The following is a 25,504-nucleotide window of genomic DNA, read 5'->3' as shown; positions in this document are numbered from 1 at the left end:
CTGAACATAGCACAGCAGGGAAAAGAAACAAGCCATGTTTAAACACCGCATCTGTTATTTTCAGGGGTAAAACAGACAATGAATCACATGAAAGGATATGAATGTATCAAAATCTTAATAGCTATTCGCCTAAATATATTAAAAGGGCTTATGATATACAAGGAGGGCGTGGCACTGAAGCGGAAGAGTGTTTTCCCTTTGTTTAGGACTATAAATGTCTGTGGAGAGAGAGAGACACACACACACACACACAGAGAGAGAGAGAGAAAAGCCAGTTAGATCATTTGCAGAATGAACTATTACGAAACACCAGGTTTAGTGAGGTCTGCAAACCTTTGTGCTGACTTCCTTAAACAAAAGGAACAAACGTCTGTAACTCGACTGTAATAAGCTGAGTCCTGAGCTCACCTCTTACGCATTACTGCACTGGTTTGTACTGAGGTGATGCTGGCGTTTTATTTTGAGTCCTCCCCGTGTTGTCACATGTTGCAGTGTTCACCCCCACATGCAGAGATAGCAGCAGGTAAACTATGTCATGTTGTCATGTTGTCATGGCCTTACATTAGGACACAGAATACAAACAGTGCAGTGAAAAAAGAAAAAGGAAAAAAGTATAGAAAAGGGCACAGTCATGGTAGCAAGGACAGCACAACTCTGACATCACTTGCTCTGCGGCCAGTTACCCAATAACCAAGAGTACAGTTAACATCTCTGCTCTGGTTGCATCAGACTGAGCCTCACTTCTGGCGAGCTTTTCATCACAGTGGCAGCTTTGAGAGCTGCCTCAGAAGCAGCAGACAGGCACATGGGAAGCTCTCTCCTCTCCGTGGCCAAATGACTTTCTTCTCCCCAAGTTTAAAGCTCTTACTGGAAGAGAACCGCAAATGCTGTCATCGATCAGGGGCAGATCTGCTGACTCTAGGCTCTCAACAACCACTCCCCACCCATAAACAGCACTGGGCCAAGTGGGGCTGGGCACTGGGGTGAGGCAGCAGCAGCAGCAGCGGTAGCAGCATCAGCATCAGCAGCAGCAGCGTGTTGCTTTGTGCAAACCTAGGTGTTTGTGGATGTTTGTGCCCAGTTTTGGCTGAAAACAACATGGAGCTCAGAGTGAGACGTATGACTATTAGTTACAAACAAACAGACGACTGGGATACTTCATGTTTACAGCGACCGAGCGCTTCCCAGTTTTTAGGCATTAGAGTTCACAGAGTGTGTGGTGTGGACGTATGACATGTAACTGATAGGTAGATGATAGATAGATAGATAGATAGATAGATAAATAGATAGATAGATAGATAGATAGATATATAGATAGATAGATAGATAGATAGATAGATAGATAGATAGATAGAAAGATAGAAAGATAGATAGATAGATAGATAGATAGTTAACATCTCACTGCTTCGTTTAACGTGTACAGCATCGACTGTTTCCTGTCACTCAGAGATATCTTCTACACTTAATCAAACTTGAAATACCAGGACGACACAAATCTGCCCAGGATGTGGAACTGCTCTATGTCCCATGTGTACTCCACTGAGTGGTGTATCAATAAATGAATAAAGCCAGGACTCAAAATGTATCAGAATGACTTTACTATAGATCTTTTGTTCTTACGGAGTCTCAGTTTCAATGTCATCACCACCATCATCACCACCATCCTCATCTCAAATGGAAGATTCACATTAAACTACAAAGAGGCTTCACTTAGTCAATGAACTGAGACCTAAAACTTGTTGACGTGAACTTGGCAACTTGGCATAATTACAACAAGGGGATGCAAATGTCAGGCAATTTCCTTAATTGATCGTCTGACGCGGTGATCGATAATTGGTCAATGAATTAAGCTTATAAAATACTGAATGCAGGAATGCATTAAATGCTGCAGAATTGATATGAGCTATTGGAATTCAAATAAAGTGAATTATTTGACTCATAAATGAATTAACATGTAAACATTGACGTGACTAAAGTGGATCGTTGAACGTAAGAGAAACAGGAAGAAGGAAGGTACAGTGTGTGGGAGTAATGAAGGCCTGTAGTTGATATGTTATCTTACAATTTGTTATAAACTCTCTATAAAATCTATGTGAGCTGTTCAGACACTGAGCACAAATAAAACCACTGTAAAAAAAACTCGATTCTAACACTATACTGTTTTTGGTTCGTTCTAACACTGATAAGCTCCCATTTCCCAGTTACTTTGACTTCCCAAAAAAGAAAACTCTACATAGACAGAGAATAAATTCAAATCTGAAGCTCGCCCATGCTACACAAATGCACACGAATGTCACACACACACAAACGTGCCATGTATGTCACTGAAAGAATGGTCGTTCAAGTCCTTCATAGAAAAGCACACAAAGGTGCATCGCTGGCAACAGATATCACGACAACACAAATCAGCAGAGTTAGACTGGAGCCCTGTGTACTGCAAAGGAGTTGCAGGAGAAATGCTCACAATTCTCCACAGAGCTTTAAAGAAAATGGCACATATGCAAGAAATCTGGAAGCAGAATGCAGCTCCAAGGACAGTACGTGTGCGTGTGTACTTGTATTTGTCACTTTTTTTCTGGCATAAACACTGACCAGTAGTCGTCATGGAGACCAAAACCCAGTCCCAATGAGGTAAAACCTAATACCTAAAGAAGTTCAGGGCTAAGATTTTGATTGTAGTTAGGCATTAACTGGTTATGGTTAAGGTGAGAGATGAGGCTTTAGTCCTTAAAAAGCTGTGCGTACCTCTGTTTTTGTGTGTAGCAGGGATATTAAGAGGGGCTTGCAGGGGAATGGGACAGCAGCAAAGGGAGTGAGGGAGGAAGACATACAGAGAGAGAGAGAGAGAGAGAGAGAGAGAGGGATGAGGGGGTGGAGGGGGAGTGATGCAGAACAGAAAGCCAGAGAGCTGCAGAGGGGAGAGAGCCAAACCTGAGATGGATGGGAGGAGTGGGTCGGCATGCAGCAGAGAGAGAAACTGAGAATGAGATGATGAGTGAGATCTGATCAGGGAAACAACAGTGTGTTTTCACAGTATCAGCTCAGGACCCCGACCTCACCACTGTCTGATCTGTCACCTCACAAACATTTGTTCTTTCTAACACATAGGCCTTTTAGGATGTTACAAAGACGACGATTAAAGCAGTTGGTGGATTCAGTGTGATGTGCAATAATAGATTGTTTGATGCATACATACAACATACCTCAGGAGTTCAAACCATCTTTGTGGATTTAAACGTGTCTTTGCATGAATGTGACACACAAAGCTGAAGCTTTTAGTTCCCTTTAAAGACTGCCTGGTTTAGTCTAAGTGCATTTGGATTAAATTTACAGAGAATCAAAAAATATCACCTTCCACATTGTTTATGTGCGACAAAACAACACAGATCTCAGTAGTATACATAGTATTAATAGGAGGAGTAGGGGTTTTGTTTAATATCTGATTAGTCTTATAGCCTGGAACTGAAACACTGATATACGTTCCTAGCCAAAATCATATAAAATGAGCAAAAAAATGAATCACCCCATGTTTTTCTACCTGTACATTGTGCTGCAAAACTTCCACGTTCCCACCCTTACCCCTCCCTCCTTCATTACACCAACCTCGCCAGGAATGAAAGCACACTCACTCCCCCCCTCCATCCCTTCTTTTCCTCATTCAGACCAGTACAGGAGGATGCTGTGTCATCAGAGACTGACGACTCAGACAGTGCACTAAAGCCTGGCCCTCGCTCTAATTTACTACACACCCTGAAAAAAAAAAAAAAGAAAAGAAAGAAAGCCAAAGAGGAGGCAGCGGAAGCCAGAGAGGTAAAAGCAGAATAACGGTCAGAGACTCGCACGGAGAGACAGAGCTATAGGATAGCAGCATAACGTAATGCTTTGCACCGCGCTTCATCCAGAGACCAAGATTTAGCTGCCGCCACGCAGACGAAGCCTAGAGAGAAAAGCCTGGTCCACACTGCCACAGTGAGGAAAAACACTGAAGCCTCTGCATCAATGAAACCCCCAGAAGTGCCTCTGCGCACACACACACACACACACACACACACGCACATGTACAAACGCCAGCTAAAACACTCGTATGTCCTCCACCCTCTCTGTCCCACTCTTCCTGTGTGACTACAGCACCTTGAACGTTGCCTAATCACATCAGACATTTGAAAAGCCCAGGCAGTCCTCTCCCCATCACAGGGGAAAACAAGAACTGCAACGCTGCATTTCTCCTCCTCACCACTGCCCCCTCTTCCTCCCTATTTGATGCATGAGTGCTGTGATCAGGTTTCCTGCAGCTGACGGTAACACACACACACACACACGCACGCACACGCACACGCGCACACACACACACACACACACACACACTTAGACACACTCATTGACATACAGTGCAATGGTGAGCGATAGGATGACTGTCGGTCGAGTAGAGGAGACAAGCAGCCTGGAAAGGTGAGGACACAAAAAGCGTGGGAGGAATGAATATACTTGGAGGTACTTCCTCAGGTGTGATAAAGGGCAAAGACATAAGTGGATTAGGAAAATGACTGATATGAATTACGGTACGGGGGACAGGGAAAGATGAGGTCTTAGGCTGTAACTCTTATTGAACTGAGAGAACACATGGGCATACAGTATATGATTAAGTCAGCACATCTTGACTAAGCAGAATGAAGAGGCTGTACAAGCAGAAACAGGGGAAGCAGTAGTCTCAGAGTTAGATAAGCCATAGCTGGCAGTTTAAAAGCTCCACGTTCCTTCCAACCATTTCGAAATGCCATTAAAAGACAACGTATAGCATGTGGCGTCACAGACGTATAGGGCTGCAACTAATGATTATTTCTATTATTAGTTCATCTGTCAATTACGTTTTTGCTATTGACATTTTTTGAAAAAAAATGTCAATAGCTGTTTCCCAAACCTCAAAATGGTGTCTTCAAATGTCTTGTTTTATCTACAAATCAAGTCAAAAAGGTGCAAAGAAATTCACATCTACGAGGCTGAAATGACAGGTCTTGCCTTCATTTATATCTGATTGATTGTTATCAGGATCCACAGTGATGCAGTGGCTGGCATTGTTGCCTCACAGCAAGACGGTCACCAGTCACTGTTTACTTTCAGTACTCCGGCTTCCTCCCACAGTCCAAAAACATGCAGATTAGTTTAACTGGACACTCTAAATTGACCGTCGGTGTGAATGTGAGAGTGAATGGTTGTTCGTGTCTGCATGTTGGCCCTGCGATGGACTGGCGCCCGTCCAGAGTGGAGCCCGCCTTTCACCCCTATGTCAGCTGAGGTCAACTCCTGCCCCCCCGGGACATGTGGAGGATTAAGCAGCAGAAAATGAATGATTGCATATCAAATAGTTGATAATTAATTCATTAAATCAATTATTTATCAATGAATTATTGCAGCTCTACTCAGAAGCCAGAAGCGACATTCCAATTATCAAATCAAACATTTTGATAATAGTTTGCTAGAGTGTTAGACACCAGTTAAGAAAATGTATACATTTATCTGAGTTTAAAATGAATTGTACGGTGAATCTAAAATTTCTATTTGTGTGTCCATCTATTTTACATCATGTCAACAAAAGTAAACAATTACTAAATTGGCCTCTAAAGACTACTCTGTAATCAATCATGGCGTTGTGACCACCAGTTGGCGTGTATTTTTACATATAATTGCTCAAAAATAATATTTATTTTGGGTCGGCTGCAGCGGCCACAGGTTCGATTCCTACTTACAGCCCTTTGCTGTGTGTCTACATCTCTCTGTCTCTCTCTCCCTGAGTCTGTCCTATCAAATAAAGGCAACATTGCCCTAAAACAATACACATTGTTGCTATTTAAAATCCTGGACTTTAGATCAGCTAGAACATACAAATGTATGTTTATAAGACGTACGAGACCTCATTGTTGAGATTAAATTGAAATTAAATAAATAGCTGCAGATGAAGTAGCATTTTTACTGGAGTTATTGAAGATGTCGTATGCATGAAATGATGAATGAATGAGTTAAAGAAAATAAATAAATAAAATATTTCATATCTTGTTTATGCTCAGATGAAAAATATGTACATTATCTTAATTGAATGTAAAATTTACACAGCCTAAGTTGTTGGTCTGTTAATCTCTTGAATAACTTTTTCATACAAAATAGCTTGTTGCGTTATCCTGTGGCGATTCTATGGAAATGGAGATTTTGTTTTGGTGATGCAAGGTCATCTTCCACTTTTTTGTAATAAAACTACTTCACGGAATTGCCTTCAGAGGCAGAACCACAGCTTTTTTTTTTCACTTCAAAATCCTAAGAGGTACGGACAGCTCTTGTCCACAGTACTTAAACTCTTCCCATGACACCGTCGTTCAACGACAAACTACGCAGGATCTATCCAAAAACATGACTTTAGAATGACCCTTTGTCACAGAGTAGTGTGCAGACAAACATTTGTGCTGCGGGTGTGGGTGGAGTGCGACTGAAGAGACTATGATGAACAGCTCTGCAGCTACTTTTCCTTCAATCTTCAAAGTGAGACGCTACAGGGGCAAAGGAGGGAGAAAGGAGCTGTGCATTGGAAAATAAGCAAAGTGGGGAAGGATAACACAAAGACTGCAACCCTTTCTGTGGCCACCACTGAACTAGGGTTGTGGATCAATAGATCACAAAAGGCACATAACACTTGATAGTTTCATCCAAGCTTCCACAGAGAGTCCTGCTGACTAGGCTTGTTGCTGCCTTACAGGCCGCGGATCCACTTACACATTATCACTGCAACCACACAGGAGACTGGCTTCTCCTCTCCTATAAACAGCTGAAGGTACTACTGTATAGCACGCTCTCCACTTCCTGCCCTCCCTGCAATCGCCCACCTTCACTGCTCATCTTTGCAGAGCCACGCTAAAGACAAAGCCAAGCCAGGCGGACGTGACTCGTGCGAGAACTCGCTTTGTGTCACCGTTAATCGCTAAATGCTTAGATGGTGCGACTGTGTGACATGTGACATCAAAGTAACCCTGACATGACCTTCAATGTTGACATACAAAAACTATTTTCCAGGGTATTTTCATCTGTTTAAATGTCCCAAAATTAATGAGAAAAATGACTTTCTTTTCTTTCAAATTGGAAGAAAAGAAAGCTCCAGTTTCCTAGAAATGCAGCCACACATGCATGAAGGCATAGCTGATATATCACTCAATAATGCACTGCTGGAAATACTGTCCTCTCAGACAAAATGTTGGAGAGAAAGAGCACTATCAATAAATAATTCAATTAGTAATAGCACTGATGGCATAAAAAAAACCTTAAGGCAAATGTGTCATCCCCATCATGCATTTTATAATTTTACCATGCATTAAAGGTCCAGTGTGTAAGAATTGGTGACAGCTAATGGCCAGACTGTAGATGGTCAAAGGAGGACCCTTCTGCTCACCCCTCCCTTTTTCCAAGAGCGTCAGAGAACTACGGTGGCCTTCACAGACCAGAAAGGATGTTGTTCTTCTTTGTTTGCATAACTAGCTTTCACTTTAAAATGGGAAATGCACATCTGTTCAGGCTGCTGTAGAAACATGGTGGCACAAAATGGTGGCCTCCATAGAAAAAGGTCTTTACCTAAAGTACATTAAAAGGCTTACTCTCAGGCTATTATATACTTATACAAACATAGTTATGCGTCACATTCTGCAAATAAACGTTGTTACACAATGATTAATTAAGTGGGAAGTTCGGGGTGTGTTCTGCAGAAAGCTAATTAATCTTAAAAAAACTATGTGACTCTATCTGCCTTAGCTGTGCTTTGATTTTACACGTGCACTGAAAACAACTCTCTCTGTACCTGAGTGATGCACTGACAGTCACTGAAGAACCACAATCCAAATACTGATGAGAAGCTCTTGAATGCTTCAAGGTCATCTTTGCAATGATGCAACATCCCTGTAGCTTCCTGATTCTGTTTGTATGACAGTCAGTACGTTTACATGTACGGTTTAATCGAGCTAAGGCCGTAGTCCGACTAACACAGGCCATCAGAGAACTTGCCAAGGAGAAAATCGATTTATTGGCTGTGTACGGCTGTCTCCGCCTCCATAGGTGGCGCTGCAACTCTCTATAACTTAACTATAACTTAACTTGTACTGAATCAGTTTTCTGTTGACATTTACTCACAGAAAAACAAACGGACGGTGAGATGGATCGTGTCTTGGCTCTGTATGTTTGGTACCTGCCGTACATGTTAATTCTGATAGAAATAAGATGGAGCATGGCTTTTGTGGTTGCCGCCCTATGATTTTCGGCAACGGTACTGAAGTTTATACGTCGTCTCCTTTTACTCCCGGGTCAAAAACCGAGGAGGAAATTTTGGTGCATGCGCAGAACGCCAAGTCTGACTCCAGTCTGACTAAGCATATACTGTACATGCAGGAATAATCAGACTATGGATCACATTATCCAGGTATGTTAGTCCGACTAACGTGTATGACATTAAGCAAATTTTATCATGCATGTGAACACACTAACTGAAGAACCAGAATCTATGATGAAAAGCTCTTGAATGCTTCAGGGTCATATTTGCTATGATGTGTTACATGATGCGGTGCATGGCACACTTGCAGTTTCACGTGAGAAGAGAAAAAAGGTAAACACTCAAATTTCTGATCATCAGCTAAAAATGAATTTCAGTTTCTTTCACAGTCACTCACTGACATTTAGCAAACACTGGGTGTTGCATTTGACAAGTGGAACAACAACTCACTTTCTGGTTCACATAATATGGGTCCAAATCCTCCAGTGGTGTTGCAGCCATTCCATTAGGAATATCGCCGTAGATGAACGGCAGGCTCTTCCCAGCCTCCAGGTCCCTGTTTGGCTTGGGCTCATTGTCGTCAGATGTGTCGCGGTGACTACTGTCCGATCTGGGCTTGGGTGGCTTCTTGTTCTTCTCTTCATTGATTCGCTTCTCGATGTTAGCAAGCGACTCTGGGGTGAATTTCTTGAAGCTGTCAGGTCCTGGGGGTGCCATAATGGGTGCGGCCATGTTTTCATGCTGCAGCTATTTCCTCTTTATTTGTTTTCCATCCCAGACGTCCAGCTCTGAGAGGAAGAGAGGGGCACAGAGTGAAAAAGTGAGGAAGAGTCAACATGAGGTGCAGAGTAAAGACAGAGCAAGCAAAATTATACATCAAATAGTTCAGGTTTATTTCATTAATAAAAATGACTGGACACAATTTGGGATGACCAAAAAGGGTTAGCATATTATATGCAGTATATAATAATATGTCATAGATTAAGATTTAACATAAATATAAAATTGCACAAAACAAAGATTGAGTTTCCTGGTTCTGAGGAAGGAAACAAATCAAATTAAAGCAAGAAATGTGTTTTCTCTCTCCATCAAGCTTAATAAGCAACTGATCCTGTGTCCTGAAAACCCTTACTATGTAACACATACACAGCACTAAATACAGGTCTGCTCTCATGTTTGTAACAAAGGTGTATAAACGTGTGTAAAAAACACAAAGAAAGTGCTGAGTTTTCTCTGATTGTTCACAGATGACCAGCTCCCAAAGCACTCGTCTGCCTGACCACCATCTTAACAAGTATCTGACATTTCATTTCATGTTTTCTTTTTATCAAAGCGGTGTCCAGCCAATCGGTAACATTTAGAGACATGTTTTACTTAAGTTCCATGTTTGGTACTTTCACTATCTCACTGAGAATCTGACTGAGATCAACTTGCAAAAGCTCTAAGCAGCTTTCATCTCATTCGTGGTAGAGAGCCACCAACTCCCTCCAACAGTACATAGCCTATACTAGTGGTTTTCAATGTTTTTCTTAGTCACAACAACCATGGTTCTCAAACTGGTACGTGAGCTTCCTCTGGTGGTACTTGAAGGTACAGTAAGTCAGAAATACTGTTCTACTGTATGTACCCGGGAGGAATTTTGACCGGAGTGTGTAAACAAAAAACATCTCGCTCCATCTTAATCTAATGTCACTATAGCAGTGTGTGAAGTATATGTGAGGAAGATGAGGATGATGAGAGAGCAAATTATCTTATTGGGAATAAATCTGCCTCCTGTGAAAAGTTGGCCTTTGAAATTAATTGCCAGTCTATAAAATCTATTTCAGAGTAGAAAAGTAGAAAAATTTAAATACTATTTGCTGTATACTACAACTAACGTACAGAAATAATGGATAAATCTGGAAAATTTTCATGGAACCCCAGGCAGGTTGCCACGGGCCCTTAAGGGTGACTGAACCTCCCTTTGAGAACCACTGGCCTACACAATAAGGGAGAAGTAGCTCCTGGCACTCAAGCTAACACACAAATATTTTATGCTGTGCTGAAAAAACGACAAAGAGCCAAACATTCTTAAGCCAAGCAAAAAACACCAAATATTAGCTCGATGTGCACATGATCTCTGCGAAGAGATTCAAATATGCAGCAAGTTCTCACAGAGACTCATACGACGATGAAGCTCATCGCTGTATCCTCTAATCCTAAAGCCATTATTATACAAAGTATGTGACAATCCCATCCATCAGTCCTTGTTACTGACCAAAACAAGGACAAGTCATTCCTTTTTTTATCAAGCAACTAAAAATAAACAAAAGCATAATTACTTAATATCTAAGTGGAACCTCTGGGACACTGATCTGTGTAAAGCAGCCACCCCTTCACGTATCTTCTCTGGGATAATTTGACTATAAATTGTTGTGCTTGTTACGGCACAGACTCCTTTGAAATATTAATGTGGATCATTTTCTCAACTAATCAATTCTCCATAAAAATACATAGAATGGTGAAATCTCACTGACGGCTTCCTCAAATGTCCCATTTAAGATAAAAATGTTAATTTAACTGTGACAGAGCATACATAATCTATGACGTAATTAAAATGACAAAATTGAAATGTATTTACTAAAATATAGCCGTGTGTATCAAGATAATTTACATGGATTATTCTGGAAGCTTTTCACAGACCCCCATTTGACAGTGAGGTTCTAATATTATGAACTGCATCTCTCCAGGCTCCCCCTGTTGGCTGAAGGCCACATCATATTTAAGTTGCAGCTCAAGAGCAAGCTCTCCGAATGTCGACAGCATGAGCAACATTCAAGGAAACAATTGCAGTGGTACAGACCTGGAAATGAATCAGAAATAAGGAGTCAGGGAAAACTCCGCCGGCAGTGGGAGAGAGTGACAGAGAAAGCCAGATCCACGAATCTTCGAGAGAGAAAAAAAGCACAACCAAAAAGAACAGGAATGAATTCCAATTCTGGTAACCCAACCTCGGCACAACCTCCAAGTCTCCTTCCAGCAATGCCACATCAATTGATCTGGCGTCAAGGTGATTCACACCACAATGCACTACCATGAGCAGCAGTGCATACTTGACACATAATGCTGGGACAGTCCTTAAAACAGGCAGCAGGACTGAGAGGCGACCAGATCAAACTGCAGAGCAAATGATGCTCTCAATGTCCACTAACTTATAATATGGTCAAATGAGAATCACTGCATAAAAATGAACGGGCCAACAATCACACTTATGCATTTTAATTTTCAAAAAAAAGAAAAAGAAAAAGCTGCTGTGATCACTCAGAAGGATCACACTGAATCCACACTGAAAGCAGGCCGCACGAAAACCTCTGTTCGGTTAAATCCAAGCCGACTCAGTCCAGAGATGTGAAAAATATATATATATAAAACTCCGACAGCCTCAGTTGCCTCCAGTGAAAAAAGGAAAGCTCATCCCTGTCCGGTTGAGCAGCATGTGGCACGCGGCTCTGATGCGGCGTCTCCTGTGCGGAGGAGAGAAACCCAGAGAAAAAAATCCTTCACCCTGCTCTGTGTGCTCTGATGAGGCTTTAACATCTGATGAGACTGACCAGACATGGTGCTACAGCGAGGAGGAGGAAGGGGTGTATGGGCCACTTGCATCAGAGTCACATGGGCAAACGGAGGGGAAAAAAAGGAAAAGAAAAGCAAAAAGAAAAGCTACACCTTCACATCCTTCATTTCCTGCAGCAGATATTTGAACACACGTGTTTTTATAATGTTGTCTTATCTATCTATCTATCTATCTATCTATCCATCCATCAGCAAGACAAAAACTTGGCTGCCAAATTTAAAGAGACCTCAGATAACCCCCTCATATGAGTGGAAGCCACTTCCTCCATGCCTGAGCTTATTATTATTACCTTGATGTATCCAGGAAAGCCTCACTGAGATTAAAAAATCTCTGGCCTACAGACAAGGAAGCAGCACATTTACACAAAGACAAAATAACAAGCCCAGACTCAACTGTATAGGCTCGTAAAACAGGACGTCTATCCAAATCCATCGAAAAAGAAAGAAAAAAAGAAGACAGACACAAATAATGTAATGTAAAATTAGGACCTGTCTCTGGAATTCTTTCTGCTGAGCTCTGATAATGAGCTCTTTTTTCTGTCAGAGGACGGACGAGGAGAGAGGCTGAGACTGTGCAGCATGGATGGGACATTATAGGCCACTGTTAAGATAAACACCTCATATTTATCTGATGATCCTCCACATTGTATATGTTACATCATCTGAGTGTTATCCATTGACTGGGAGTGATGTGAAGTCTTGGTGAGGTGCACTGTTGTACACAGAGGCGTGCCTATAGGGCCAAAGCCTAAAATACTGCAGTGTGGTTTATTGCTGCTATAGGCTCTAGAACTATCTAACTGACTATAACTAAGTCATAGTAGGTCAGCTGAACGCACACAGACACGTCCTGACAACTCAACACCGCAGCCTCAGAATCACATCAGTCAGCACATCAGCATAGTTCCATGACCAAAGAAAAAAAGAAAAGTCACATTATCCATAGACAAAAAGATTGTATAGTGTAGGCCTTAATGCTACAGGCCACCACACCCGTATGCGTGAGGCACCACAGATTCACATGATGCAGATTTACAGAGAAGCAGGATGGGACTGATTTATTTTTAAATGATCATTTTAATGGGGGACACTGCGTGAAAAGAGGCGAAAAAGGGATGCTGCGGCTCCATTGAAGGCTGCCAAAGTAAAGACGCACCTTCATCCTCGCGCAATACAGTCTCCTTAAGAGATTGCAAGAAGGAGCGAGGAGGAGGAAGGGAGGTGGCGGTGGTGGTGGGGTGTATAAAACTATCATAGTTATAAAATAATAGCAGCTACGCAAATGACTTGTGCAGGCAACGCATCACGCATGTATATGCGCTACTTTTTGGCGCATGTACGCTGTAGTTGCAGCGGCCGCTCACTCTGAGAAGTTTGGCGTGATGTCACTCGTACATGTACATCCTAAATGCGTATGTTTCACATCTGTGACACACGGTCATGTCATCCCATCCAGCGGCAGGCCAACACCCCGAAAATAACCCGCTGTCTCCCCCGTTTCCCACCGCATCGCATCTCAGGTGCATGTCGCCCCCCCACCTCCCCATCCTCCTCTCCTCCCTCCTGCTACTGCTGCTCCTGCTGCTCCTGCTCATTTGAAAGTCACATCTCCTCGACTTGTAAGCATGTACTGATGTGTGTGCATGTCCTGGCAACGAGCCCTTCACAGCCGCTGTACGGGGAAGGGGAAGATGCTGAGAGAGAGGGACCCGCTCTGCGGCACTGGGATGCAGTCAGTCGACAAAGTAGCTCTGCGATTCATCCCGCGACAAAAAAAAAAAAAAAAAAACCAAAAAATAACAAAAAAAACACAACCCACCACCAGACAAATGAGAAAATAGATAGTCTACTTACTTGTTCTCGCATCAACAGAAACCAGGACAGCTGTCAGTGAACTGCAGATGTAGAAAAGAGTCGGGAGTAACTGCGGCTGTCGCCATATTGTTGCTGCTATCTTCCTTCCCAGTGAGTGCGGCTACCCTGCATAATTGATGACTCTCAGCAAATTGTTAGGGAGTGTCGGTAAATGCCTTTAGTTTCACTAACGGACAAGAGACCGCAGCGTCGTAAGCAGAAAAACACACACACACTGTTCAGTGTTCATGTAATGACAGGAGCCTAATTGATGTTGCGGTTATGGATCTTTGTTTTTATCTGGATCTGCTGTGAAAATACATGTGATTTCATTTTTATTTGACAAACGCACCTGGAAGTAGAAAAACACGTTTTTAACTCTTATACTGAAACTAACTTCAAATGTATAGCTTTGTTTTCATACATCTTAGGTACCTTTACCACGTTAATATAATAATAACAATAATAATAATAATAACTATTATTATTATATTGATTGCCAACAAAAGGAAATTTGGCTTCATAAAGTGGTTAAAAAGGCAAACAATACACAAAATTAAAAAAAGACATCATAGACACACACAGAGAGGTCAATAATAACAAGCATGGTTTGGCCATTCATCATTACTCCGTACATTTGTTATAAAATACTTCTTATGAATGTGCTCGGTTGATGTTGCAGCTCTGTAGCTTCTGCCGAGAACAGTTTTATAAATTCTTTAAAAAAGGCGGAGCTGGGTAGCTTAGGGATGCACAATATTGGACTTTTTGCGGATATATCGGGAGCGCTCGGGCCGATAACCGATACCGACATCTGCCCAGATGCGTATGTCATTCATAGTCTCTTCTGTTGTAAAATTAACAGAATATTTTCATACTCATGTCACAGCAAATGAAGATATAACTTGTCTTCATTGGGCAAATTTAAAAATAAAAAATAAATAAATAAAAAACGTAAAACAAATAATAGCTGTAGAGGGCGCTAGCATAGGAATCAAGGAGGTAGCGGCCTATTTAGTCTAATGTTGTACTCATTAGTCCTGTCGGCAGATTTCAGTGTGTTTGCCAAAATCTGATAATACATTTTAAAGGCAATATCTGCCGATACTGATATTGTGCTGATAATGTTGTGCATCGCTACATTCAACCTACCTTTTATAAATACATGCCAATTGCTTCTGCTCTTTCCCCTTTAATTTTACTGTTTGCCTGTTTTTGTTTCCAGGTGCCCATACCATGCACGTACTGTACATTAAAAACTAAAGCACATTCAATAAGACGTATATAACCAGAAATGTACTTATTTACAATATATGAATTTAGCTTTCCTTTAAGATATTGACACATAAAAAATAGATTTGAGTCACTTAAACTTAAGTTTCACCTAATAGATCCTTAAGTCTACAGTTTCGTAAGTATGTGTTTTCTGCTTTATCGCAGTGTTTTATGGCTTTTTCTGAGTTTGTGTAAACCCCTCACTCTCCACAACAAATTCTCAATTCTCAACAAAATCCTAATTGAAATTCTTAATCCTTTACTGCCTCCATCAGTAAGTTCAAAGGTATTATTTTGTGACTTCATTTATATTTTTTTTTGATCCGTCATTTGTATGCACCTTCATGACAGTCTTACTTAACGAGGCAGCAGCAGACCCGTAGCTTACATTTTTACTCAAACAATGATGTTCTCTATGAATTTTGGTGTGAGAGAGTGAGTGGGTTACAAACCTTTGTTTCCAGACAGAAAAGGTTGTCAAATTGTGAGAAAAAAATTGCAATCATATTGTTAAAATATCAAATACTTATAAGCAGGCCTATGTTTTATAAGGTGAGTCTTTAGTAAAGTGGTATAAACCTGTTTTTCCTGGTGTCTCTGCTGGCAGCCATGTTTTCAGTGAATGCAGGCACTCGTCGGCTCTTTCTGCAAAGTCACATGTGAACAATGTGTCAATACCTCATACAACCATGCTTCAAAAAAAACTGTACTATCCCAGCAGTCATGATGTTACAATGACCCTGAAACCTGAAAGGCAGCAAAATGACAGTCATCTATTGTCCATTGGAATATGTATAGGCCCTCACAGCAGAAACTTGACTTTTGTTGTTGTGTTTGTTTGTTTTTTTTATCATGTCTACAAAATGTTTAAGACAACATGCAAAACAAACCAAGCTGTGTATAAAATCTGTCATAGTAGGAAATGTACAGGTGTTAGTGATCACATTAACAATGACTCTTATCTTTTATTCCCAATGCCATACACATCTTAAATAAACAATGCACTGTGTCACTTATAGGTACTTTAAAGTTAACTTATATTGTGCTGTGTATTTATGTTCTAGCACCAGTTTTACTAATACTAATATTTGAGATTGCACTGTATATCCTGTCTGTTGAGCCACGTCATGATTTTCTGTCATAATAATAATAATGATAATAATAACAAACTTAATTTGTATAGTACCTGTAGTGGTTAGCACTCTTGGAACAAGGGTCTTTCTGCGTGGAGTTTGCGTGGAGTTTGTGTGTTCTCCGCGTATGCATGTGGGTTTTCTCCGGGTTCTCCAGTTTCCTCCCACAGTCCAAACCCATGCAATATGGGGATTAGGTAAATTGGACACGACACTCTAAATTGACCGTAGGTGTGTGAGAGTGTGGTTGAATGGTTGTTTGTCTCTATATGTGGCCCTGTGATGGACTGGCGGACTGTGCAGGGTGTGAGCCTGCCCATCGCCCTATGTCAGCTGAGATTGGCACAGCTTCCCTTGCACACCCTCATGTGGAGGATAAAGCGGTAGAAAATGGATGGATGGCACCTTTCATACATGTATTGCAGCTGAAAGTGCTTCACACTAAAAAGAAAATAAAATTTAAAAATCTAATAAAACAGTAAAATACAATACAGGGTGGAATGAAAAGGAAAAGTCTAAAGCAAAAAAACCTGATTTAACTTTGAAATAAAACAAAAGGTGCAAATAAAACAGTAAAATACAACACCAGGTGGTATAAAATAGGAAAAGGCTAGTCAAGAAGTTAAAACCCTGTTTAAACTTTAAAATAAACTAAAAATGCAAATAAAATACAACACAGGGTGGAATAAAAAGGAGCTAGTTGAAGGCCAAAGTCAAAAGACAAGTTTTAAGTCTTCTTTTAAAAATATCTGTCTGCTTTCCTGTCATTGCCTGTCCCTTTCTATGTCATAAATACTGAAATAGCATTCAGTAGACAGACTTTTTTTTTCTAATTCTAATTCTGATTCTGGTTCTGTTCAGTCCAGCAGTGTGAGTGGTGAGTGGTGAAACATACACACCTGCTGATTTGTACATTTGTCCTGGAGAAACATGGTGGCACTCCACGCTGCAAGGCAAGTATATATAAAAAGGTTATTTTTATTAAAGCGATTACACACATACAAACATACTTATGGGTAGTATATTCAATAAACTATCCCACATGTTACACAGTGTACTTGAACAAACAAAAACAAATATAAGGGTAATCCAAGAAACTAATTTGGCAACTCTATGAATCTTGGAGTAAATGCTCTATAAAGTCTGTAGCAGGAGAAGTTGCCATATGTTTAACTGTTTGTCACAAGTAAACAAATACTCCCTCAATGATATAAATAGCCTTTGCCCTTTAAAATAAAGGGTTGGATGATTTCACCAAGAACGTATTTTAAATATGACCCAACAATGTCTCTATCTGGTGGTGGTTTGAAGAACTGCACCTTTGTTTGAACAGGGAGTGAAATACTTGGCATGCATGCATGTTGAGTTTTAAAGCTTCTTTTCAGCACGTTTATTTTATTTAATGATTTATTTGACAGGGAGAACATCTCACGAAAGTGTGACTCATGCAGTGTTCACAGGTCATCTTGCCATGGCTAATTTGCAGTCTTTGTCCCTGGTTTGGCTTTTGGGAAGTGAGATACAGAATATGTCTGTCTAAAAACCTGATTAAAAGAACTACAAATGTTGTCTCACAGTAATCCACATAACCCTTGTCCACACATGTTGTGCAAAAAGACAGCCTCTAGCTGACTCATAACAAAGTTATAGAATTCAAGGTCCTTAGCTTATCAGAGACGCCACGTCAACCCCCCCCCCCCCCCCCCCCCCCACCTTCATGCTGTTTGACTGTGCGGCATCTGCACATGTAGAATGACACAGCAAGACTTTGCTTCATTTCAACAGTTTTGCCACCACAGGCATAATAAATACTTCATATAAATGGTCTGAATGTAGTTATAGAGAAGAGGAGCGACTGTGGGAAAAGCTTCATAAAGCTGTTGTTTAAGACTTTTTGAATGTCAGTGAATAAAAATCTATTTAAGTTCTGCATTTGGATCTGTGTAATTATAACTGTGTAAGTAAGGCAGTCTGACATATCTATACTTTTTTGTTGAATATGAATTTTCTAATGACAAAAATATAATATATAATGAATATATATATATATAATATATAAAAAAAGATATAAAATTGTTTTGAATAAAGAATATATAAAAGATACATATATATATTATGTGTCATTGTGCAAACATGTGTGGGGCAGTGACAGGAGTGTGTGTATGTTTATCACAAATAAAATAATGGTTTCACACATTTAAAAGTGGATTTCAGACAATGACATCATTTACAATGTCACATTTACACAGCGACAATAAACTATATTCTGAGCAGTTCTTTGTGTGACTTTGGCCGTTATTTTGACAGAAAAAAACCAATGATGGTATTATTAATTATGGCAGATCTGAACAGTGTAAGGTGGGCTTGGGTTTCCAAGTGGGAGAATGTTATCCGAATACAAAAAAGGCTATTTTATGTCCTCTAGTAGTCACTTTGTCATTTGATTACACCAGTTTTTCAGTAACATACTCGTACTAAAATTCATAAATAGCCTCTTATTTGTAAAATGAGTCTCAGTTCAGCAGTACGAGAGTGTTGACTTTGGTTTGTATCAGACAGACATGGAATCTTTTTGAACAGGTTTGTAAACATTGGCTTTTCACACAGTGAAACAATGTTTGTACAAGTCTCACATGAGCTAAGTCCACAGACATTTCACTCGTGATTCTTGTAAGCTCTCCTTATCTTCCATTACTGTTTCGTAACGTCTTAAGTCATAAATTATATAATAATAAAATACTAAAAGCTAAACATGGGTAAACCGATATATCAGTGTGGTCAATTTATCAGGATGATTTTTTTTTTTTGGGGGGGGGGGGGGGGGGGGGGGGGGGTGTTAACAATTGCATTGGCTGGTTCATTGAATAATAATTAAATATTAATACATATTTATGTTGACACATTTCTCTTCTCAGACATTTGCTGCCAAGAGCACTACAACCTGTTTTGTTTTATTTTGTTTTTATCTAAAATGTATTCAACAATGTTCAAATTGTTGATCGATTTTTATTTATTTTAATTTCAAATATATGAGTGTGCTGAAGTGCAACAACAAAATGCAGGACGGATAGACTTCAATAAATACTTATGTATATGTTCAGTGATATTTTTGTATTATGTGTTATTATTAAACGATTATGTTTTCTTTTTGAAAAAAAACATAACTAACAAAACACAAAAAAAAGAGCTGACCTAATTTCTGTAGATGTGTTACTGAATACTAGGTAAAACCACCATTGATCAACTTTTTCATATTTGTACTAGTTCAACATTAATTTACTATTCAGGTAATAATTAATGTGAACGTTTGCTCCTAAAATCCACTGAGTCACTGGTTGTTGTTTTTTGTGTTATTACCGTAATGTTCTATTGGTTGCGCACTTGAAACAGGAGTCGGTTGGTTTGACCGCGCATGCTCGGAGGTTCGGCTGTGCGTGGGTGTGTGGCCGTAGACGACTCACTGGTATTGCTGTTGCTGCTGCCACGGGAGTCAACACAATGAGCGTCTTTATGAAAATTTGTTGTTTCATAGTCAACGCGCTATGTCTGCCCTTCCATATCCTGAAAGCGCTGGGTCTGTACAACGCGTACAAACGCGTCTTCCCGTTCTGCGTGCACCAGATTTCTGTCAAGTACAACAAGCAAATGTACGAGAAGAAGAAGGAGTTGTTTCGTAAAGTGTCGGACTTCAGCAGACCCGGGGGACAGCTCACCATTTTGGAGATCGGCTGCGGGAGCGGCACCAATTTTGAGTTTTATCCCCCGGGCTGCAGGGTCATCTGCACTGACCCCAACCCCAATTTTCAGAAGTACTTGGATAAAAACATGAGCGTGAATGACCACCTCGTCTACGACAGGTTCTTGGTGGCGTCGGGGGAGGATCTGTCCTCGGTGGCGGATGGATCGGTGGACGCAGTTGTCTGCACCCTGGTTCTCTGCTCTGTCAACAGCATTGAACAAACTCTGCAAGAGACACGCCGCATTCTTCGACCAGTGAGTTGTCCACAGATATTATTCCCACTGACTAGACCTGAGGATAAGAGGAGAATTTGATTTGATTATTCTGAATAAAAATGTGCTTTAAAGATGCAGTATGCAACACTTGGGGGTATATTTACTGGCAGAAATTGAATATACTGAATTAATCTGTATACTCTTAAAGATATAATATGTAACATTCTAGCTTTAAAATAAATTAAAACAATTAACGATTACAGTAGGGCTGAACAAAGAGTCGCAATAACAGAGGGAATGGTCATTTTTACATCTTTATTCTCATTTTGATTCAAAAAACATATTTGAAATGATTACTGTGTGATGTCTGTGCAAATCTGTGAGAAATAAAGACGTTCTCTTCAGTCTGTAGAATAAGATGTGAGATCCAGACAGTAATTCATCTAAAATTATAAAACTAATAAGCGTTTTAGTCCAGAAGACTAATAAAACTAAGACTAAATCTAGAATGGCTTCCAAAAACAACACTGCACAGTACACCATCCAGAGAAACATCCAGACCAGTGGAGAAAACTGCTGAACAGTCCAGACCAGGAGCTGAGCTGCTGAGTGTTGAATACCAGAAAATGGAAGAGAGGTGATGCTTGTCCATGAAAATAAACCTCTTTACCACTACTGCACAGTTTCTCTTACTGCAAATTTTATTGGTCTTTGTATATTTGACTATACTTATTAAACTATTCAATTTAATCAACACATTTAATTAAGATTTTCTGCAAAATGCAATAGCTTACAACATTTATCTTATTTGCTCTGTTTACATAGCAACGGTGACACCTATTGGTGATTTACTGGTACTACTGCCTTAACAATGACACTCGCAATGGATAAGATAAGGATAATTGAATAGCATTTAATAGAGCCTTGTAGTAACGAATAAATATGGTAATAAAAATCAAAAAATAGTCTGATAGACTCTGATAGTTTAATATACAACACATGACTTATTTTGGCATACAAAGAACCAACTCGTAACTAAAGACTACGCTATGTAAAATGTGAATTTACTTTTATTAGTAACTTTGGTAAGTTTCAGATTTCAATTCATAAATAACATCGATGGTGGGGGGCCCAAAAAATATAGTCTGCCTAGTATAGTCCATTTATTTAATCCAGCTCTGGCCAGAATGTGTTCCATTGTAATGATGTCATCCACTTTACCTGTTCTGCGATGTCCTCATGGCATGCCCCTAATGAAACACAAGAAAGGGATTGTGTTCTTTGCACAACTGTTGACACAGTGAATGTTGTTTTTGCAGGGCGGAGCCTTCTTCTTCATCGAGCACGTTCTCGGGGAAGAGTCAACGTGGACGCACTTCCTGCAGCACGTCTTTCAGCCGGTCATGAACTACTTCGGTGACGGATGCGAGATCAACCGGCAAACGTGGAAACAAGTGGAGGCGGCCGGATTCTCCGAAGTCTTTCTGAGGCACATCCAAGCACCGTTCTTTATCTTGATCAGGCCACACATCATCGGCTATGCTGTGAAATAGCTTAGTTCGATGAGCTGCGTCGTAAACTCCATCACTGCCACGTAGGGCTGCAGCGAATAGAATTAATTAGTATGCTTGTCATTATTTCGATTAATCTATTAGTTGTTTGGTCAGAAAATGTTGATGTTTCCCAAAACCTTGAAATTGTCCACAAACCAAAATAAGTTTGAATGATTTCTTTGTTCCCCGGAGCAAAGAAATCAGAAAATATTCACATTTAAGAAGCCAGAAAAACAGACATCATTTTTCAATTATTAATCATATAGTTGCAGATGAAGTTTGCAATTGATTAAGGAACAATGAATCAATGCAGCCCTACTGCCAAGTATGAATAAGCCATGTGCTAAATGCCTGTCCTTTGTAAGACAGAATTGTTCACGTGTGAGTTGATTTGATTTCATACTATTTTTATTTTTGTACAAAAAAAACAAAACCCTTTCAATGTTTGTTTTTTCACTAAAGAAATATTTTAGTGAATTAAGGCCACAACACTAATATCTCTATCTTCTCTTCTCAGTCTGATACTGACACAGTGAACTGAATGGATTTTCATCAGTGTTCTACACTTACATTCATCTTTAACGTGTGTCAGTGCTAAATCGAGCCTATTTAGGATTTTCATCATGTTGCAGTGTCAATATTGTTATTATTTCCAGAGTCACTGAACCTGCCTGGTTCTTGGTTTTTTGGTGCAAAAAATGGTCAGTTTCTTTCTGTCAATGTTCTGTCAAAGTGTACCATTTAAGGACAATTGTGAAATACTTGCCGAGTAGTTGAATGGAAAAATTAAAATACAGTAAAAAAAAATGTGTTTGTTGTTTTTGTCTGAATGCATTCTCAGGCTGACCCTTAAAACAGACACATTTGCTATGTTAAAAAAATGCATACCCACTAAATATATTTTTCAAAAGAAAGAAAAAAAGCCACAATCATAAATCTCTTGCATAATCCGAAAAGTCATATTTGTCTATTACACAATAGTAGACTATCTTTGGCACTTGTACCTGATGACACGACTGATAATGAAGATATTGACAATGAAAACTTTCAAATGTATCATAAATTAATCATTAAATTATCATTTCCAAGTAGCAATTTTAGTAATCTATAAACACAACATAAGAAATGTTAGTTGAACCCCACCACAATTATTTTGATCAATACTGAGGTTATGATGATTTATGATTTTTCACTGGTAATAAAGAGAGAATATGTTTTAATATTAATTCATATGTTATAGGGCTGCTACAATGACTAGATTAATCCTCAACTATTTTGATAATCGTTGTGTTTTTTTAAATAATTAAAACACATTTTCTGAATTCCTGGTTTCTTTGATCCATTTGACAAAGAAATAATTAAAACTGAGTCATCTTGGTTTGTGGACAAAAAAAGACATTTGGAAACATTATCATTTCCAACACTCAACATTTTTCCACAATTTTTTGGGACGATTAATAGAGAAAATTATGAAAGTAATTGTTTACTGAAGGGTTGTGTAGGTCTCTTAAAATGATTTATCAAGTTTGGGAATCGGTGCTGCTATTATGAACTTTTTCTTCATTGGACTTGGAGGCTGTAACAAAGACTGCATTGGAGTGACTGTTCACATTTTTAACCACACATTATCTGTCCATCTGCGCCACCGTGTGGCGAAAGGCCAGTACTGTCCTTGTCACTCAGGTATTACAGAGTAATCTCTTGATCCTCTCTATCTTCAAGTCTTGAAATCCTTCAGCCAGGATGAAGTCTTGTCTGATGAAATTCTGCAGAATTGTCCTCTTGGCACTGACTCTGCCCTTGAATGTGATGGAGATCACGGGCCTGTGCGGCGCCTACAAGCGCTTGTTTCCATTTCTCGCCTACAACGTCACGTTTTCGTACAACGCCAAGATGCACAGAATTAAGAGGGAGCTTTTCCGGGACGTGGGCAGATTTGCAAACACTGATGGGTCGCTCCGCCTGCTGGAGATCGGCTGTGGCAGCGGAGCAAACTTCAGCTTCTACCCGTGCGGCTGCACAGTGACGTGCACGGACCCGAACCCACACTTCCACAGGTACCTGCAGCTGAGCATGGATGCCAATCAGCACCTGACCTATGACGCGTTTATAGTCGCGCGTGGAGAGGATATGAAGGAAGTCCAGGACGAGTCAGTGGACGTGGTTGTCTGCACTCTGGTCCTCTGCTCAGTCAGCAACGTGCAGCAAGTGCTGCAGGAGATCCGACGCATCCTCAGAACAGTCAGTGTCAACAACAACATGCTGCATTCAAGTGCTTTTGGAAATGTCGATGATTAGGCCACGTTCACATTATCAGTCACACTGTTGAATAACAAGTCAATTCTGATTCAATACCGATCTGATTTAACAAGTGTCTCAATCTGACTTCCATTTAAATTCTACTGTCCAGTGAAACACACCCAACACAACTAATATCATTTAAATCAATGCAGACACAAGTTAGTCGGAATATTTAGTGTGCATCAAAATCCTCCAACACTGTCTATCTGCAGAGTGCAAGAGAGGAGGTGGAATTATAAGCAGGGGGCAGAACTTCAATGGTAATGTGAAGATTGCCTGAGGCCTTGTTTAGACTGCAGCCCAAATTGGATTTTAGGCATATCTAGATTGTATCTAGGTTAATATTTTTTTGTAGTCTGGACAGCTAAAAAAAAACCCCACAAGATCTGATTTTATTTTCAAAGCTCATTCAAATCACTCACAGAGGTGATTCTGATCGGCTTTGTACAGATCTGTTTCAACAGAAGTGTCTTCTGTGTCAGTCGCAGCGAGACTCGAATGACAACAACATACTGTAGCTCCAGAGAGACAGAATTCGAGGCACATTAATGGATCGCCACAATGGACGACAATAGATTACAAATCAGAAGAAAGTTCTGCAGGTCCACATAACACTTTTGGACAGAAAATGCACATATTTCTGTAGTCCATTTTGTTTAGACTACTTGTTTTTCTGGGGCCTGGTTTCTAACAATAGAAATCCATGTGAAAGTGTAGACCAGACAATATATCAATATAGACACACGCAGATCAGATTCTGATTGGATACGCTTACAGATCGGATTTGGGCTGCAGTCTCAAGACCTTATTGGCTTCTGAAGTCACTTACACCATTGGTTTTCATGGAAAATTGGGAGTCTGTGAAAACTCTACAGATTAATCCAATAAAATGATGATGTTATGTGTACGCCTAAACTTTAATCATCTATTTTGCACCATCTGAGTACAACAGATGGTGAATGATAAATAGTTCTTAAATACAGGTACCCCAGGGTCAATAAACAGACTTTTTCTTTGTGCCAAATGCAATGACAGCAGGACCTTATCGTTTCAATGCCAGTAGGTTTAGAACATGTGACGCCCAATTTCTTTTGCATAAAGGTTTGCATCATTTGTGGGGTAAACTCCGATGATATTTCACATTCACTTACAAGCACCATGTTTAGTTATAATTCGATATCATTGATGCTGCTTTTCTCTTGCAAGATCAAAGTGCTAAATAAGCTTAAATTAAAATCACATTTGAATTAAATTACTCATAATGAATTCAAATTATAATTCCATTTCAGGATCACAACACGTGACCATATCTTTTTCCTCTATTAGTCAGGATGTCGAGCCCAGCCCATGTACATAGTTTAAAGTCACAGAACCTGATTCATTCGAAGATGTAACATAATATACCTTTGTTGGCTCTACTTTCCAGGGTGGAGCCTTCTTCTTTTTGGAGCATGTCGTCTCAGACCCGTCCTCCTGGACATTCTTCTTTCAGCATGTGCTTGAACCTCTGTGGTACTACCTTGGGG

The 25,504-nt window shown here is 40.0% G+C and overlaps 2 protein-coding genes and 1 long non-coding RNA gene across 9 annotated transcripts in view; 1 reads left to right on the top strand and 2 right to left on the bottom strand.

Moving 5' to 3' along the window:
* Positions 1-16,638, bottom strand: part of scn8ab (sodium channel, voltage gated, type VIII, alpha subunit b) — a 53,663-nt gene extending 37,025 nt beyond the window's left edge. For 2 of the 6 annotated variants that reach the window (XM_058632351.1, XM_058632354.1), the window contains exons 1-3: positions 13,763-14,068; positions 8,747-9,084; positions 101-218 (exon numbers count right to left, since the gene is read on the bottom strand). In XM_058632351.1, coding sequence (XP_058488334.1) covers positions 101-218; positions 8,747-9,028 — 400 coding nt within the window. In that variant the 5' untranslated portion in view covers positions 9,029-9,084; positions 13,763-14,068. Of the gene's footprint in view, positions 1-100; positions 219-8,746; positions 9,085-11,138; positions 11,222-13,762; positions 14,069-15,616; positions 15,683-16,223 lie in introns of those variants that run through there. The other 4 variants (XM_058632352.1, XM_058632353.1, XM_058632356.1 and 1 more) reach the window with 4 other exon arrangements.
* A 2,984-nt stretch (positions 16,639-19,622) lies between these two features.
* On the top strand, positions 19,623-22,110 carry tmt1a.1 (thiol methyltransferase 1A, tandem duplicate 1). Its single transcript, XM_058632466.1, has 2 exons — positions 19,623-20,163; positions 21,444-22,110. The coding sequence occupies exons 1-2, from the start codon at positions 19,669-19,671 to the stop codon at positions 21,675-21,677; spliced, it is 729 nt and encodes a 242-aa protein (XP_058488449.1). The 5' UTR covers positions 19,623-19,668; the 3' UTR covers positions 21,678-22,110.
* LOC131461321 (uncharacterized) lies at positions 20,426-25,499 on the bottom strand. Of its 2 annotated transcripts, none has more exons than XR_009240465.1 (2): positions 25,383-25,499; positions 20,426-23,952 (listed from the first exon to the last, which is right to left on the bottom strand). It is a non-coding gene; the product is annotated as an uncharacterized LOC131461321 (long non-coding RNA). The 2 variants fall into 2 exon arrangements; XR_009240464.1 differs by having other exon boundaries at positions 20,426-23,999; positions 25,383-25,488.
* Positions 25,500-25,504: the final 5 nt, after the last annotated feature.

The sequence above is a fragment of the Solea solea genome, chromosome 6 (assembly GCF_958295425.1).
Source record: "Solea solea chromosome 6, fSolSol10.1, whole genome shotgun sequence".
Classification (NCBI taxonomy): Eukaryota; Metazoa; Chordata; class Actinopteri; order Pleuronectiformes; family Soleidae; genus Solea; species Solea solea.
This window is presented reverse-complemented; position numbering and strand designations above follow the sequence as displayed.